Source organism: Aquarana catesbeiana, linkage group LG07 (genome assembly GCF_042186555.1).
Source record: "Aquarana catesbeiana isolate 2022-GZ linkage group LG07, ASM4218655v1, whole genome shotgun sequence".
In the NCBI taxonomy this organism is placed as follows: domain Eukaryota; kingdom Metazoa; phylum Chordata; class Amphibia; order Anura; family Ranidae; genus Aquarana; species Aquarana catesbeiana.
In genome coordinates, this window is record NC_133330.1 from 20765842 (window position 1) to 20782611 (window position 16770).

Consider the following 16770-nt stretch of genomic DNA (forward strand, 5'->3'; position numbering starts at 1 on the left):
TTTAAGGCAAGTAGCCTTAGTAGTGCAACTAGCATATTATGAGTTTACCTTGCAGTGGGGGGAAAAAAAAAGTCCAGCGGTTTACAACCGCTTTAAAAAGCTCCACGGCAACGCTTTAAAAATGTTTGCAGGTTACCAGAGGCGGTCTGGTGCTAGAATGATTGCTCTCGCTCTAACGATCTCAACGATACCTCACATGATACGATCACCATTTACATATGCGCCCGCATTTGCGCATAAGCACAGGGGGGGAGCTTTAATTTTTTTTTATTATGTATTCGTTTTTTGTATTAACTTTATTGCTATCACAAGGGATGAACATCATCGCTTGTGACACCATGGGGCCGTGAAAGGTCCTCTTTATGGAGAGATCTGGGGCCTATTAGTCTCCAAATCTCTCCTCTGGCCTCCAATGCAGCCGATCGGACACAGATCTGTCCGATCGGCTGCTTTCCTGCGGCCAGGTAAACAGGCGGAACCGGAAGCGAGGAAATCGCTGTGCAGGTGTCACCGCCAGTCAGAGCGCTCCCAGGCTCTGCAATCTAACGAGAGAGGCGGCAGCAGCAAGAAGGGGGGGGGGGGGCCACATTCCTCCACCCACAGAAGTACTCCAGAGACCGTTTAGCCACTTTAAATCACTTCTGTATTAAAAGCATCCTGCGGCTGAAATTTTTAATACCGGGATGACGCAGGCTGTAGCTGCAGGCATCATCCCAGTATAACCTCTGCCAACTGAGAACGTCATAGGACGGCCTACGGTCGGCAAATGGTTAAAGCGCCCCACTATGTACAGCTTGGTGCGGAATGATTTGTGAAGGTGTGGCTCTAGTTGTAGGTCCTGAGCACTTCTTTATACTGGCTGGTTCAGTCTGACTTTACCCCCTTGAACGGAGTCTCCCTTAAATGAATTCGATCTGTTTTACGTCACACAGCTGTCGGCTACATCTGTACATCAGGACAGCGATACATCGAACGGTTGCGTGAGAGGCCCCTCAATTACAGCCTGTGTGCCGTGCTCATGGCAGAAGGGATCTGTCACATCCTGTATACATGCTGCATCAATTCTCTGCATTCTCTATTATTTACCACTCAGATTTATTGATCCAAATTTACAAGTATATTGCTTTTTGCTATCCGAGCACGCACAGGGATCCCGGGGTCAAATAAATTACATTTAAAACGTATTGCTGGTGTTGTGCATTTTCTGAGAAACGCATATTGGGTAATGGCATCCCCCCCCCCCCCCCCCCCGAAAGAAGACTTTGATTGGATACTCACATTTTATTTGCTCGTGGTTAATATTTTCCAAATTGTATTTCATACACAGATAAGTAAACTCTCCCTCTAGTGGTATATAACGGAATTAAATTAGCATCTCTGCTTAAAGCCACACTGCAGCCTCCCATTCAGTCTTGCACCGTTGTACCAGTGTTCTATCGAATAGTGCACTACGTCGAAAAGTGCCCGCGCATGCGCAGTACAGAAGGGCGCGCCAGGTGATTTCCCGATCAGCTGGCTTGACGTCACCATAGCGCATGCGCACATCGTAGGAGGCATTTTTTTGATGGGAGATACCATTTGATAGGCAGAATTGGAAGTTATGCAAACAGCGGAGGGAGACTGTAGTTGTCAGATTGAGCCTTGCTGTTGTGGGGCGGGTTTACAGTGTGCTCGGGTTTTGCCTGTGTCGCAGGGCGGTTTTGGTGCGTTTTGAACAGCGGGTTTTGCCCGTGTCCAAAACGATCGGCGCATGTGCAGGACGCAACGGCACTACAGCTGATAAGCTGATCAGCTGGTATGACGTCAACAGTAGGCATGCGCACATCGCCGGAGGCACTATCCGACGATCTGCAGAGGGAGAACGTAATCGTCAGATTCTGCCTGCCTTTCTGCTCAGGCGGGAGAAATGACCGATCACGTGACAGGTGGATTTGGGTATGTTGCACGATTACATTCTCCCTTTGCAGATCGTCGGATAATGCCTCCGACAATGTGCGCATGAGCGCTGTTGACGTCACACCAGCTGGTCAACATATCAGCTGGAGTGATGCTGCGTCCTGCGCAGATCGGAGGAGGCATTATCCAACGGGATGCATTTTTCAATAGAACACCGGCACCTGCCAGCCCTTTATGGGGCTTAGAATGGCAGGGCTTATGGTCATGTGACCGCTGTGATCGGTTCACAAGATCGGAAAGCTTCCGACCGCAAGCGGCGAACAGGAGCTGTTAGCCGGCGATGACTGTGCCAGGAGCGTGGTCTTGGCACAGCTCTATCAGTGCTATTGCATGCAAATATGCAGCCACTCGGCACAGAGGCCCGGCTGGCGAGAGCCCGCATATTTGCGTGTGCTCGGTGCAAAGAGGTTAACCTGCAGGGGGGCCCAGTGTTTTTTGTTTTTTCTTTTTTGCAGTTTACTACCGCTTTAAAGCAGGAGGTGAGGAAGGAAAACAAGGTCTCCTCACCACCTGTAAAATGCTCTCTGAAGGGAATGTGGATCACTCTTTAGAGACTACAGCAAATGTGCATGAACCCTGTCCAATCAGCAAGTGGAGGGAGGGTTTGTGTCCAAGCTGCATTGCTTAACTGCAGTGGATAAAACTACAGTCATTTGACCTGGCTGTGCCATCTGGCAGAGGTGCCTGGATCACAAGATTGGTGCAACACAGTTTCAGATCCTATGGCAAGCAAAATAGTTTTAGTGTACTGCAAAGAATGAAAAGTAAATGAAAGGGGCAGCCAGGCGAGTGTTAGGTGATGCTGGATGTCCTTCAGTCAGGAAATTAGGTGGGGCTATGACTTCCTGCAGCTTCTAATGCACATTGTGAGAAGCTCACAGTGTGCAGTGAAACCTGAGGAAGTCCTTTCAGTCCAGGAGAGGAGGCGGTATAACTGTGCAAGACTGAAGGGAAAAGTTGGAGGTCATCTTAAAAAATAAATAAATGTATGGAGTTGGGTTTCAGGGACATATGTTGGGATGGGACTGAAGATCCCCCTATAGTAAAACCATGAAAAAAAAAAAAGAAAGTGGGACTCATTGTGCCAATCCCATAACCAAAGACGTCGCACGAAAAGATTCAACGTTACAATAAAATAAATTGAAGAAATGGTGAAAATACAGTGCCTTGCAAAAGTATTCACCCCCTTGGCATTTTTCGTGTTTTGTTGCCTCACAACCTGGAATTATCATGGATTGTTTGAGGATTTGCATCATTTAATTTACAGAACACGCCCACAACTTTGAAGGTTTTTTTTTTCTTATTGTGAAGCAAACAAATAGGACAAATTAACAGAAAAATTCAATGTGCATAACTTCTCACCCCCCTAAAGTCAATACTTTGTAGAACCACCTTTTGCGGCTATCACAGCTCCAAGTCACTTTGGATAAGTCTCTATGACAGGGATCTGCAATTAGTGGACCTCCAGTTGTTGCAAAACTACAAGTCCCATCATGCCTCTGCCTCTGGGCGTCATACTTGTGGCTGTCAAGGTCTTGCTATGCCTCATGGGACTTGTAGTTCTGCAACAGCTGAAGGTCCGCTAACTGCATATCCCTGCTCTATGAGCTTGCCACATCTTACCACTGGGATTTTTGCCCATTCCTCCGCGCAGAGCTGCTCCAGCTCCTTAAAGTTGGATGGTTTGCACTTGTGAACAGCAATCTTTAAAGTGATACTAAAGATTTGTTTTTTATTTTCTAAATATGTTCCTTTAAGGTAGTGTACTGTTGGTTCACTTACCTTTTCCTTCATTTTCCTTTGTAAATGCTTTTTTTCTGTGAGTGAATTTTCAACTTCCTGTTCCTCCTCTAGAAGATTGCCCCCATCATCCGAGCCATTCTGGCTGGGGGGTTAGTCAGCGTGCTCGCCCCCCTCCCTTGGGACTACAAACCTGCGGGGAGACGCTGTGTGCGTTCACATCCACGGGAGGCAGGGGCGTGTCTAAGACTCTGTAGCTCCGCCTCCCATGCCTTGCTATTGTAACCTGAATGACCATCTCAGCACAGCCCCGCCTTTACTCCGCCCTCTTTTTTGCTGAAGTGGAAGTGTGGGTCAGGTTCGTCGTCACACAGCAAAAAAGCGCCACTGTGCATGCGCGATGCCGCTAAGCATCAAGGGAATTGTAGTTCCTTTGAAGCCGTTGCTACAGGGAGCACACTCGAATACCCGGAAGTTGAGAACATACAGAGAGGAAAGGAGGAAGTGCTGATAAAGCCTATTTATCTAACAGGTAAATAAAAATTTTTGGCAGAAATAACAGCTAGATTCATGATCTATATAGCATATAGATCAGATATTGCCAAAAAAATTTTTAGATTTACAACCCCCTTTAAGTCTGATCACAGGTTTTCTATTGGATTGAGTTCTGGGCTTTGACTAGGCCATTCCAACACATTTACATGTTTCCCCTTAAACCACTCAAATGTTGCTTTAGCAGTGTGTTTGGGGTCATTGTCCTGCTGGAAGGTGAACCTCCATCCTAGTCTCAAATCACACACAGAGTGGTACAGGTTTTGCTCAAGAATATCCCTGTATTTAGCACCATCCATCTTTCCCTCAACTCTGACCAGTTTCCCAGTCCCGACTGCTGAAAAACATCCCCACAGCATGATGCTGCCACCACCATGTTTCACAGTGGGGATGGTGTTCTTTGGGTGATGTGATGTGTTGGGTTTGCACCAGACATAGCATTTTCTTTCATGGCCAAAAAGTTAAATTTCAGTCTCATCAGACCAGAGCACCTTCCTCCATACATTTTGGGAGTCTCCCACATGCCTTTTCGCAAACTCAAAACGTGCCATTTTGTTTTTTGCTGAAAGTAATGGCTTTCTTCTGACCACTCTGCCATAAAGCCCAACTCTATGGAGCGTACGGCTTATTGTCGTCCTATGTACAGATACTCCAGTCTCTGCTGTGGAACTCTCCAGGGTTACCTTAGGTCTCTGTGCTGCCTCTCTGATTAATGCCCTCCTTGCCCGGTCCGTGAGTTTTGGTGTGCGGCTGTCTCTTGGCCGGTTTGCTGTTGTGCCATGTTCTTTCCATTTGGTTATGATAGATTTGATGGTGCTCCTAGGGATCATCAAAGATTTGGATATTTTTTTTATAACCTAACCCTGACTTGTACTTCTCAACAACATTGTCCCTTACTTGTTTGGAGAGTTCCTTGGTCTTCATGGCAGTGTTTGGTTAGTGGTGCCTCTTGCTTAGGTGTTGCAGCCTCTGGGGCCTTTCAAACAGGTGTGTCTATGTAATGACAGATCATGTGACACTTAGATTGCACACAGGTGGACATCATTTCACTAATTATGTGACTTCTGAAGGCAATTGGTGGCACCAGAGCGTTTTATGGGCTTCATAACAAAGGGGGTGAATACATACGCACATGCCAATTATCCATTTTTTTATTTCTGAAAAATAGTTTTATATATATAATTTTCTAATTTTACTTCACAAACTTAGACTATTGTTTTCTGATCCATCACATAGAATTCAGATTAAAGAAAAAAAACATTGAACTAAAGCCTGTAATGTAACAAAATAGGTAAAAAGCCAAGGGGGGGGGGGGGGGGGGGGTGAATACTTTTGCAAGGCACTGTAGCTGTGCCAATCTGCAAATGAATAATTGATCATAAAAAAGCGCAGCACTTTGCCAGGAGTGGCTGAAACTTTTATTATACGTTTTCTAGCGGTTCGATATGCATTAGTCCACGTTTTTGTATAAAGGTCGTTATTTCAAAATAGAGTTCAGCAAGTTGCTGTAATAAAGAAAATGGATTGGCACAAATAACTCTGATTTTACATTCTATAAAAAGGACAAAATTTAAGTGGAGTTTTGCGGTTGCAGCAAATCCGCATAAAAGAACATATTTCAGCACTGGGATGTGGATATAAAACACGCTCACAGTGTTGCGCGGATTAGATTGTTCAAATAATGTGTACAGGGCAACAATCCTTCGGAATCCAAAAAGCAACTTCCTTCTGTTCAAAGTCAAAACTATTGAACCAGAGCCAAAGCAAATAGCTAAATACATAAACATGACAGATACTTTACCTGCCAGAGAAGTGGTAATTCTGTCTGTCCAGTTCTGCCACACAACACAGCCCTGTGCGTCAGAAGACCTGATTTTCTCACTGCAGTTAAAGCGTTTGTTACCCCAACACTTCCTATTCCTGATATGTCCTATTATGTCCTATTAAAAACTGACCACACTAAAACAGCAGAGCACACCGTGGTCAGTTCTCTAGCTATGCTGAGAACTCAGCCTGCTCTCCTCCAATGATCAGACTTGTCCTGACACGCCCCTACTGCACAGCCATTTACTGAGAAGATACTGCTGGTTCTCCTCCCCCCCCAGCTCTTATGCAGCTGAGAACAGAGGGAAGGTGCTTATTTATCAAAAAAAAAAAAAAAAAAGGAGAAAAAATTAAAGTTACGCTTACCGATAACGTCTTTTCCAGTAGTCTTTCAGAACAGCCACAATGAGAGACCTTGGCTCCTCCCCTTCCTAGGAAACACTGCGCCAGCCCATAAATTTCCACTTCCCGTTGCCAGACCCCAGCCAAATGGGGAGACACAAGAACACATTAATAACATACCATAACATAATACTACCGTACTACCGTGTTGAGATCTTCCTCAAGACCCCCTATAAATTCAGTTGGGTAACTGTTGGATAGTGCTGTCCTGAAAGACTACTGGAAAAGACGGTACCGGTAAGCGTAACTTTAATTTTCCCTGCCCGTCTTTCGGGACAGCCACAATAAAAGGATAGACAAACACTTACCACTTAGGGTGGGACTACGGCTTGCAAAACCTTTCGCCCAAAGGCTTGCTCATTTGCCGACACCAGGTCCACCCTGTAATGCTTTACAAAGGTGGCGAAACTGGACCACATTGCTGCTTTGCAAATTTGCTCTGGGGTTGCTCCAGCACTTTCCGCTTGAGAAGCCGCCATAGCCCTAGTAGAGCGTGCTCTTATACCAACAGGGACTTCTTTTCCTGTCAAGGTATAGGCCTGGCCAATGGTGACCCTGAGGCATCTGGCAATAGTGCATCGGGACGCTTTATTCCCCTTTCTTGCCCCAGAAAATAAAATAAAGAATCTGACTTTCTTACTGCTTTCGTCAGTTAGTACTGCAGGATACCTCCTTACATCTAAGGTGTGAAATTTAGACTCCCTTTCTCCTGAGGGATTAGGGCAAAAAGTGGGTAAAACTATCTCCTGGCTTCTATGAAACTTCAAAGCCACTTTAGGTAAGAATGCCGGATCCATTTTGAAAACAACTTGATCCGAGAAAACAACACAAAAAGGGGGTCTGACTGATAAAGCCTCTATTTCGCTGACCCTCCCTAGCAGTTGTCACTGCAACCAAAAATATTGTTTTGAAAGTAAGATCCTTTAGTGAACAATTTTCTAAAGGTTCAAATGGTGGCTCCGTTAGGGCCTGTAAGACCAAAGATAGGTCCCACTTAGGGAAGGATGGGGCCTTGCACTGGTCTCTGCATTGCTAGTGATCTGAAAAATCTGACCACCCAAGGGTTGGCGGCCGGAGGTATCTCCAAATATGCACTAACTGCTGATAAATATGTTTATGAACTAATCTGCACTCACCCAATCACTCATATGAAATACCTAAATAAAAAGGTGAAAAAATACCAAACACTTGTAAACATAAGTGAATGCTGCTATCTCTTAACAAAATGAAATACTTAATTTCAACATAGATTTATAAACACAAAAGAGATACGCAAAACTATATAAACACAAGATAAAATTGTGTACAATAAATTAATGTAAGTGCTGATACCTGGCTCTTTAGGGTACTCATGGCTAACCCCTTATCTGCCCCGCACTGCAAAAACTCCAAAACTGCTATGGGGCTCTGCACCTTGAAGGAGTTTCCTGCGCACCATTCGATAAAGCGTACTCAGACCTTTTTGTAGATCCGGCGCATCTCCTTCTTTCTGCTATTGAGGAGAGTGGATATCAGCCTTTCTGAAAAACCCTTGGTTTTTAAATAACCCTCCTTCCTCAGTAGCCAGGCCGCTAGGTTCCATTGATGTACCTGGGGACAAAGGACCGGGTCCTGTGAAAGGAGATCCTCCCGGAAAGGTAGAAACCATGGAGGTTCTACTGCTAACTGCTTGGGGACCGAGAACCAGGACCTTCTGAGCCAACGTGGTGCCACCAAGATCAGGGAGGTGTTCTCCGTTTTAAATTTTCTCAGCACTGCCAGTAGCAAGACCGGTGGCAGGAAGGCACAGCATTTTTTGAAACACTAACTCTGTGTTACTGCATCTTCCCACCCGTTTAGGGAGAAGAAACAGGGTTTTTTTTTGCGTTGTCCCTTAATGTAAAGAGGTCCACCTCCGGGGGTCCCCATCTTTTGGATATGAGATTGAAGACTTCCTGGTTGAGAACCCAATCGCCCTCTCTCAGCTGCTTATTGCTGAGAAAGTCCGCCACCACATTCTTTTCCCTTTTTAGAAAAACCGCTGATAGGGAGAGTGCGTTGGTTTCAGCCCAACTCCAGACTTCTGTTGCTAGGGTCAACAGGAATCCGCTCCTCGTGCCGCCTTGCCTGTTTACATATGCGACCACCGAGGAGTAGCACACTTGAATGTGGTGGCCTTGTAGTTCCCTCCTGAAGAACCCGAGTTCAGCTTTCAATCCGACAGCTTTCAGTTACTTCCAATTGGATGACCTTTTGAACTCCTCGTCCCTCCAGGTGCCCTGCGCCAGTAGGGTTCCTAAGTGTGCGCCCCAGCCTTTGCTGCTTGCGTCCCTGGTTACCACCCTGGAGACCGGGATGAACCACAGATGACCCTGCGACAGGTTCACCATTTTCCTCCACCGCCAGAGTGATCTTTTTACCTGGGGTGGATTGTATACTAAGGTGTCTAATGACTCCTGGCTGTGGTCCCATGTTTTTAGGACAAAGGATTGGAGGGGATGAAAATGTAGCCTTGCCCACTGAACTGCTGGGATGGTTGACATTAGTAGACCCAGAGTTGACATTGCTGCCCTTATAGAGACCTGCTGGTTGTTTTGGAGATAGGCCACTGCCTTGTCCAATTTCTGTAATTTTTCTGCCAGGAGAAAAACCCTGAACTGAGTGGAGTCTAGCAGGTATCCTAGGTAGGTAATGCGCTGAGATGGAATCAAGCTGGACTTTTCCAGGTTCAGCAGCCACCCCAGACCTGTCAGGATTTCCTTCCTCAGTTCCAGATTTCTTGTTAACTGTTCTGGAGATGCTGCGAAGAGGAGCAGGTCGTCCAGATATGTTATCATTGAAACTTCTTTGAGTCGCAGAAAAGCCATAGTTTCTGCCATGACCTTCATGAGGATTCGGGGTGATGAGGATAGGCCGCATGGAAGCGCTTGAAACTGTAGATGGATTGTTTCTTTTATGTTCACCACTAGACGGAGAAACTTCGGGAAAGTTTCTGTGATAGGGACATGGAGGTAGGCGTCCTTGAGATCTAGCAACACCATGTAGCAACTCTGGGGTAGCAGGCTCTGACCATAAAGATTAATTCCATGCAGAACCTCTTGTAGGATACAGACTGGTTCAGGGGTTTTAGGTTCAGGATCAGTCTGTATTTTCCTGAGGGTTTTTGCACAACAAATAAGGAGTAAAAACCCCCACCTTCCTCCCCCTTTGGAACTCTGCTTATTACGTTTTGTTCCTCCAATTCCTTTAACGCCCCCAGTAGGTCCTCGGCCTTCTCTGCACACCTGGGATGGTGTGTGACGAGGAGTCTTCGTGGGGGAGATTTTGTAAATTTCAGGTGGTACCCCCCTCCTTACGATCCCCAAGATAAATTGACTGGAGAAGACCGCCTCCCACTGTGGGAGGAAGGCCCCCAGTCTTCCTCCCACCGTGACTGGAACGTCATTGGCTTTTTCGGGGCTGTTCAGGATGACGAAAAATCACGCCTCCTCTGCCCTTGCCCGTTTGGCCCCAAGTTTTCTGTTCCCCCTCAGGCTTGGGCCCCCCCCCCCTTAGTTTCTGTGGAGGAAACCCTTTCTTTGTCTGAACTGGGGGTTTTCGCTTAGCCAGGAAGGATTTATTTTTGTCCGCTGTGTGGTCTAGCACAGCTTCTAGACCGGGGCCGAAAAGTAAATCTCCCGTCAATGGGATCCCGCACAGTTTAACTTTAGAGGCACTATCGCCCGGCCACGTTTTTAGCCAGAGGGCTCTTCTGGCCGAGTTGGCTAGAGCCACAGTTTTGGCAGATATATATCCACTATATATGCCACTCCTCGCAGAATAGTAGGAAAAGATGATAATATAGTTTCCTTGGCGGTTCCCGCTTCAATATGAGCCTGCATATGGGAAAGCCAATGCTCCAGGTTATGGGCCACCACTGCGACAGCCATTTCTGGTTTCAGATTTCCTATGGTTGATTCCCAGGTTTTCTTTAGAAGGGAATCCATTCTCTTATCCATAGTATCTGCTAGAGCTCCCATATCCTCAAAAGCCAGATCTGTATGTCTGAAGACCTGTGAGAAGGCAGCGTCCAGTTTGGGGTTTTTATTCCAAATGGACGATGGATCTTCTGAAAACGGGAGCCTTCTTTTTCAAAGATCTAGAGAAAAAGTTTTTCTGTTCAGGATCCTGCCACTCCTTCTTTACTGTTTCTACCAGGACATCATGGATTGGGAAAACCTTTTTCTGTTCCCCCATGCCCCTGTACATTTGGTCGTGGAGTGTCAGGGGTTTCTTGTCTGCCTGAATTCCAAGGGTGGTGTAAATTGCCCCCAAGAGGTCCTCTACCTCTTCCAGGGAAAGCTTATATCTTGAAGGTTTCCTGGACTCCCCGTCCCGGTCCTCTCCCTCTGACTCCTCCTGGGAACCAGAGGTTGCACTATTCGGCTCTTCCCTAGACTCCTCTCTGGTGGCCCCCCGTAGCTCCCTCTGCCATGGCAGTGGCAGCCGGTTGGGAAGGTGCAGAGCCCTGTGCTTGTGGTGGGATTGCAATTTGGGGTGCAGGTGAGGGATTAGTAGGAAGCTGAAACCCTTCAAACAAAGATCTGACTGAAAGGTGGAGGAAAGTTCCTTCACTGAAGCCGCTAACACCGATTCCTGCTCTAATGCCCTTTCTCTGACTAAAGCATCTATACAGTCTTGGCATTAATACTTTTGTCCAAGATTCCGCTGGGGTATCCCTACAAGAGGCGTAACTTTCTCCTAGAGCTATGTGACTATCTTGCTTTTTCAGTAGCTTTCTGAAATACACGCAAGAACAACATAAAATAACTTCACCTTTCCCCCTTGCATACAGGTTACAACCGTGGGAGTGTTCTAGGCCTTTTAAAAAGGTAAGGACTTGAGGCCCCCCCCCCCCCCCCCCCTGACCACCCAGAGGGACCCTGGCACCCCACTACCAGGAACCATCCGCGGAGGGGGAAATCCTAGATAAAGAGGACCCCTCCCCAGGGTACTCTTACCTTTGGATGGCTGGAGCTAGCATTGCTGTGTGCTGTCTGGGAGTCCGTTTCAGACATGGCCGCACTGGTGGTTGCTGCTGTGGAGTCTCACGCTGCCGGTGCTGTGTTCCCGACTCCTCTCCAGACTGCACCGGCCCACTATCAGCAGTGCGACCCGGAAGTTACGGGTCAAAGGGAAACATCCGCCCTCTGCCGGAAATTACATCGCCCGGCCCGCCTGGTTCCAAATGCGGCCTGCACCCGTGTACAGGGAGAGCGGAGCCGTCTTCCTGCTGCATCCCTGTGAATGCGACGGTGGGCCCCGGGATCTTATGCCCACACTCGGTGAAGATGGAGTGACGAACAGTGCAGTCGGGTATGTACCTCACCGCGTCCCTGGGAGCAGCCTCCACCGCGTCCCTTGGAGCAGCCTCCCTTACAGGGGTTTGCAAGCCACAGTCTCCCTGACTGTCTGGCCAGGTTCCAAAACAGTGTCTCCCCACCGGAGGAAACACAAATAATTGAAGTCTGACAGGGGGACGTGGAAATTTATGGGCTGGCCCAATGTTTCCTAGGAAGGATGTCTTTCATTGTGGCTGTCCTGATAGATAGGGAGGGAAAAGGTGTTTATAATGTTTTTTTTTTATATCTATACAAAAACGTTTTGCATATCATTTCGATTTTAAACCGATTGGGTTGTTTTGCAAGGTGATTGTTTACAATCACTTTAAGTAACACAAGTCTTGTCCCTCCCCCAGCCTGTGATTGGACAGTGAAATGAAAAGCAGCAGACTAATAAGCTCATCTCTTTGTCATTCTGCTTTCCTCCTATCAGCATGCTCCTGGTTAGCACATGAGCTCTGCAGCACAACTGGTTGTCTCCTTGTACTGCTTGTTCCTCTACAAGTGTAAGTTCTGTTGTAAAACTGCAAGAGGCTGATACAAAAGTTAAAACCAAAAAGTTTTTGTTCCCTGCTAAGTAAAAGCATAAATGTGCAAGTATGCCTTGCATACTAGCACATTATGTTACACTCACCTGCAAACAAAGCCCACGCTTTCCCTGCTGGGGGAAGCATCCATGTTTGCCCCTCTTCCTTCCGGGGCCACGGATTCCAATTCTGTGAATGGCCGGAGTCGTGTGACGTCATTCCTGCACATGCGCATGGGAGCCACCAGTCACTGAACTCGCTAGTGAAGAAACGGTTCGGAGGGCCGTTTCTTCACAGCGCATGCACCAATGACATCACTGGCGCAGTACAAAGTAAATATCTCCTAAACGGCGCACGTTTAGGAGATATTTACTGTACCTATGGGTAAGCCTTATTATAGGCTTACCTATAGGTACAACTTGAAAATGGGAACTGCCCAACTTTTTCGGTTAACAAGGTGTGACTGGTTGCTACGATGTGCGCCAGTCATAGCCCCACAGGAAGTAAAAGGAGAGCTGCACAGGGTGTTATGCCACGTAAAGGGAGGGCTGAGCACAGAACTCTCTCCAGAGCTCCCCCTGGCACAGAGCTCCCCAGAACTCCCCCTGGAAAAGAGCGCTCTAGAACTCCCCCCTGGAAATGAGCTCTCCAGAGTTTCCCAGGCACAGAGCTCTCCAGAGTTTCCCGAGCACAGAGCTCTCCAGAGTTTCCCGAGCACAGAGCTCTCCAGAGTTTCCCGAGCACAGAGCTCTCCAGAGTTTCCCGAGCACAGAGCTCTCCAGAGTTTCCCGAGCACAGAGCTCTCCAGAGTTTCCCGAGCACAGAGCTCTCCAGAGTTTCCCGGGCACAGAGCTCTCCAGAGTTTCCCGGGCACAGAGCTCTCCAGAGTTTCCCGGGCACAGAGCTCTCCAGAGTTTCCCGGGCACAGAGCTCTCCAGAGTTTCCCGGGCACAGAGCTCTCCAGAGTTTCCCGGGCACAGAGCTCTCCAGAGATCCCCGGGCACAGAGCTCTCCAGAGATCCCCGGGCACAGAGCTCTCCAGAGATCCCCGGGCACAGAGCTCTCCAGAGATCCCCGGGCACAGAGCTCTCCAGAGATCCCCGGGCACAGAGCTCTCCAGAGATCCCCGGGCACAGAGCTCTCCAGAGATCCCCGGGCACAGAGCTCTCCAGAGATCCCCGGGCACAGAGCTCTCCAGAGATCCCCGGGCACAGAGCTCTCCAGAGATCCCCGGGCACAGAGCTCTCCAGAGATCCCCGGGCACAGAGCTCTCCAGAGATCCCCGGGCACAGAGCTCTCCAGAGATTTTTGAGCACAGAAGCAGGGATCACTGTGGTCTGGATGACGTAAATGTGCCCATCAGTTTTGGGTGGACAAACCACTCATGTTCACACTCAGCAGTTAATCCTACAGGCTTCAAAAGATGTTGGGGGGGGGGGGGGACAAAAAAACATTTACCCTTTACAGAGACTTTAGGGACAGATGTAGATGGCTCCTCTATGGTAGAAGACTCGGCTACAGACTCCTCCACCTCCTGCTTGATTTTCTTAGCAGAGACGGGCTCAGCGGGCAGGCTAGAGTCTAAGGATTCCTCGATCGAGGTGTCTAACATTCTCTTGGATGACTCTGTATTTTTCACTAGGAACTTTTCCATCACTGTCCCCCCCTTCTTCCTGGCGCATCCCCGAGATCTGCCAGCAGTGAGTTTGTCTTTCAAAGGATTCTGCGAAGATGGGGAAGGATAATCCGTGTGCCGGGACAGATGCTTCCTGAAAGGAATAACAGATGTGTTTATATCCTTAATAAAGGAACACATTTAATCTTCATCATAAACGCATATGTACAATTTTATATTCTGAAGTGGTATCCCTACAGTAAAGGAAAACTAAATTTAAAGGGGTCCTCTCTGAAGCTGGCCAAGAAAGCAGGTGATTCATTCCTAAAAAGATGTTGCTAGCATTAGCCAGAAACAGAAATGGAAGAAAGCAATACAAAGAGAGAGAGGGGGGAGGGGGGGGGGGGAGAGAGAGAGGGGGGGGGGAGGGGGAGAGGGGGAGAGGCGGGAGAGGGGGGAGAGAGGGGGGAGGAGAGAGAGGGGGGGAGAGAGAGGGGGGAGAGAGAGAGGGGGGGAGAGAGAGAGAGGGGGGAGAGAGAGAGAGGGGGGAGAGAGAGAGAGGGGAGAGGGAGAGGGGGGAGAGAGGGGGAGAGAGGGGGGAGAGAGGGGGAGAGAGGGGGGAGAGAGGGAGAGGGGGGGGAGAGGGAGAGCGGGGGAGGGGGGGAGAGGCGGGAGATGGGGGGGAGAGAGGGGGGGAGAGGGGGGAGAGAGGGGGGGAGAGGGGGGGAGAGGGGGGAGAGGAGGGGGAGGGGGGGAGAGGGGGGAGAGGAGGGGGGGAGAGGGGGGAGAGAGGAGGGAGAGAGGAGGGGAGGGAGAGAGTGGAGAGGGGGAGGGAGAGGACAGAGGGGGGAGGGGGAGGGGAGGGGACAGAGGGGTGAAGAGAGAGAGAGGGGTAAAGAGAGAGAGAGGGGTAAAGAGAGAGAGGGGGTAAAGAGAGAGAGAGGGGTAAAGAGAGAGAGAGGGGTGAGAGAGAGGGGGGGTGAGAGAGGGGGGGGAAGAGAGACAGGGGGAGAGGCGGGAGAGGGGGGGAGAGAGAGGGGGAGAGGCGGGAGGGGGGGGAGAGAGAGGGGGGGAGAGAGGGAGGAGAGGCGGGAGAGAGGGAAGAGAGGGGGAGAGAGGGAAGAGAGGGGGGAGAGAGGGAAGAGAGGGGGGGGAGAGGGGGGGAGAGAGGGGGGAGGGGGAGGGGACAGAGGGGGGAGGGGACAGAGGGGGGTGTGAGAGAGAGAGGGGTGAAGAGAGAGAGGGGGTGAAGAGAGAGAGGGGGGTGAAGAGAGAGAGGGGTAAGAGAGAGAGAGAGGGGGGTGAGAGAGAGGGGGGAAGAGAGAGGGGGGGAAGAGAGAGGGGGGGGAAGAGAGAGAGGGGGGAAGAGAGAGAGGGGGGAAGAGAGAGAGGGGGGAAGAGAGAGAGGGGGAGAGAGAGAGGGGGGAAGAGAGAGAGAGGGGGAGGGAGAGAGGGGAGAGGGGGAGGGAGAGAGGGGAGAGGGGGAGGGAGAGAGGGGAGAGGGGGAGGGAGAGAGGGGAGAGGGGGAGAGAGAGAAGGGAGGGAGGGAGAGAGAGAGAGAAGGGAGGGAGAGAGAGAGGGGAGAGAAGGGACAGAGGGGTAGGGGGGGGTGAGAGAGAGAGGGGTGAAGAGAGAGAGGGGACAGAGGGGGAGGGGGGTGAGAGAGAGAGGGGTGAAGAGAGAGAGAGAGAGAGGGGGGTGAAGAGAGAGAGAGAGGGGTGAAGAGAGAGAGAGAGAGGGGTGAAGAGAGAGAGAGAGAGGGGTGAAGAGGAGAGAGAGAGGGGTGAAGAGAGAGAGAGAGGGGGTGAGAGGAGGGGTGAAGAGAGAGAGGGGGTGAAGAGAGAGAGGGGGAAAGAGAGAGAAGGGGGAAGAGAGAGAAGGGGGAAGAGAGAGAGGGGGGAAGAGAGAGGGGGGAAGAGAGAGAGGGGGGAAGAGAGAGAGGGGGGAAGAGAGAGAGGGGGGAAGAGAGAGAGGGGGGGAAGAGAGAGGGGAGAGAGGGGGGGGAGAGAGGGGGAGAGAGAGGGGGGAGAGAGGGGGGGAGAGAGGGGGGAGAGAGTGGTGAGGGGGAGGGAGAGGGGACAGAGGGGGGTGGGGAGGGGACAGAGGGGGGAGGGGGAGGGGACAGTGGGGGGAGGGGGAGGGTAAGTGGGGGGGGGGGGTGTGAGTGAGAGGGTGTGAAGAGAGAGAGGGGGGTGAAGAGAGTGAGGGGTTATGTTGAGAGTGAGGGTGAGAGAGGGGGTAAGAGAGAGAGGTGAGGGGGGGTGAGAGAGAGGGGGGAAGAGAGAGAGGGGGGAAGAGAGAGAGGGGGGAAGAGAGAGAGGGGGGAAGAGAGAGAGGGGGGAGAGAGAGAGGGGGAAGAGAGAGAGGGGGGAAGAGAGAGGGGAGAGGGGGAGAGAGAGGGGAGAGGGGGAGAGAGAGGGGAGAGGGGGAGAGAGAGGGAGAGGGGGAGAGAGAGAAGGGAGGGAGGGAGAGAGAGGAGAGAAGGGACAGAGGGGGGAGGGGGTGGGGACAGAGGGGTGGGGGGTGAGAGAGAGGGGTGAAGAGAGAGAGAGGGGTGAAGAGAGAGAGAGAGGGGTTGAAGAGAGAGAGTGGGGGGGTGAGAGAGAGGGGGTGAAGAGAGGAGAGGGAGGGGGTGGGTGAGAGAGAGGGGGAAGAGAGAGAGGGGGGAAGAGAGAGAGGGAGGGAAGAGAGAGAGAGGAGGGAAGAGAGAGAGGGAGGGAAGAGAGAGGGGAGAGGGGGAGAGAGAGATGGAGGGGGAGAGAGAGAGAAGGGGTGAAGAGAGAGAGAGGGGTGA

General features: G+C 50.2%; 1 protein-coding gene across 2 annotated transcripts in view; it reads right to left on the reverse strand.

The window, feature by feature from the left end:
* RAD18 (RAD18 E3 ubiquitin protein ligase) overlaps nt 1-16770 on the reverse strand; it is a 418996-nt gene that overhangs the window by 321684 nt on the left and 80542 nt on the right. For both annotated transcript variants that reach the window (XM_073591734.1, XM_073591735.1), the window contains one exon: nt 13820-14130. In XM_073591734.1, the coding sequence (XP_073447835.1) occupies nt 13820-14130 (311 nt within the window). The remainder of the gene's footprint in view (nt 1-13819; nt 14131-16770) is intronic.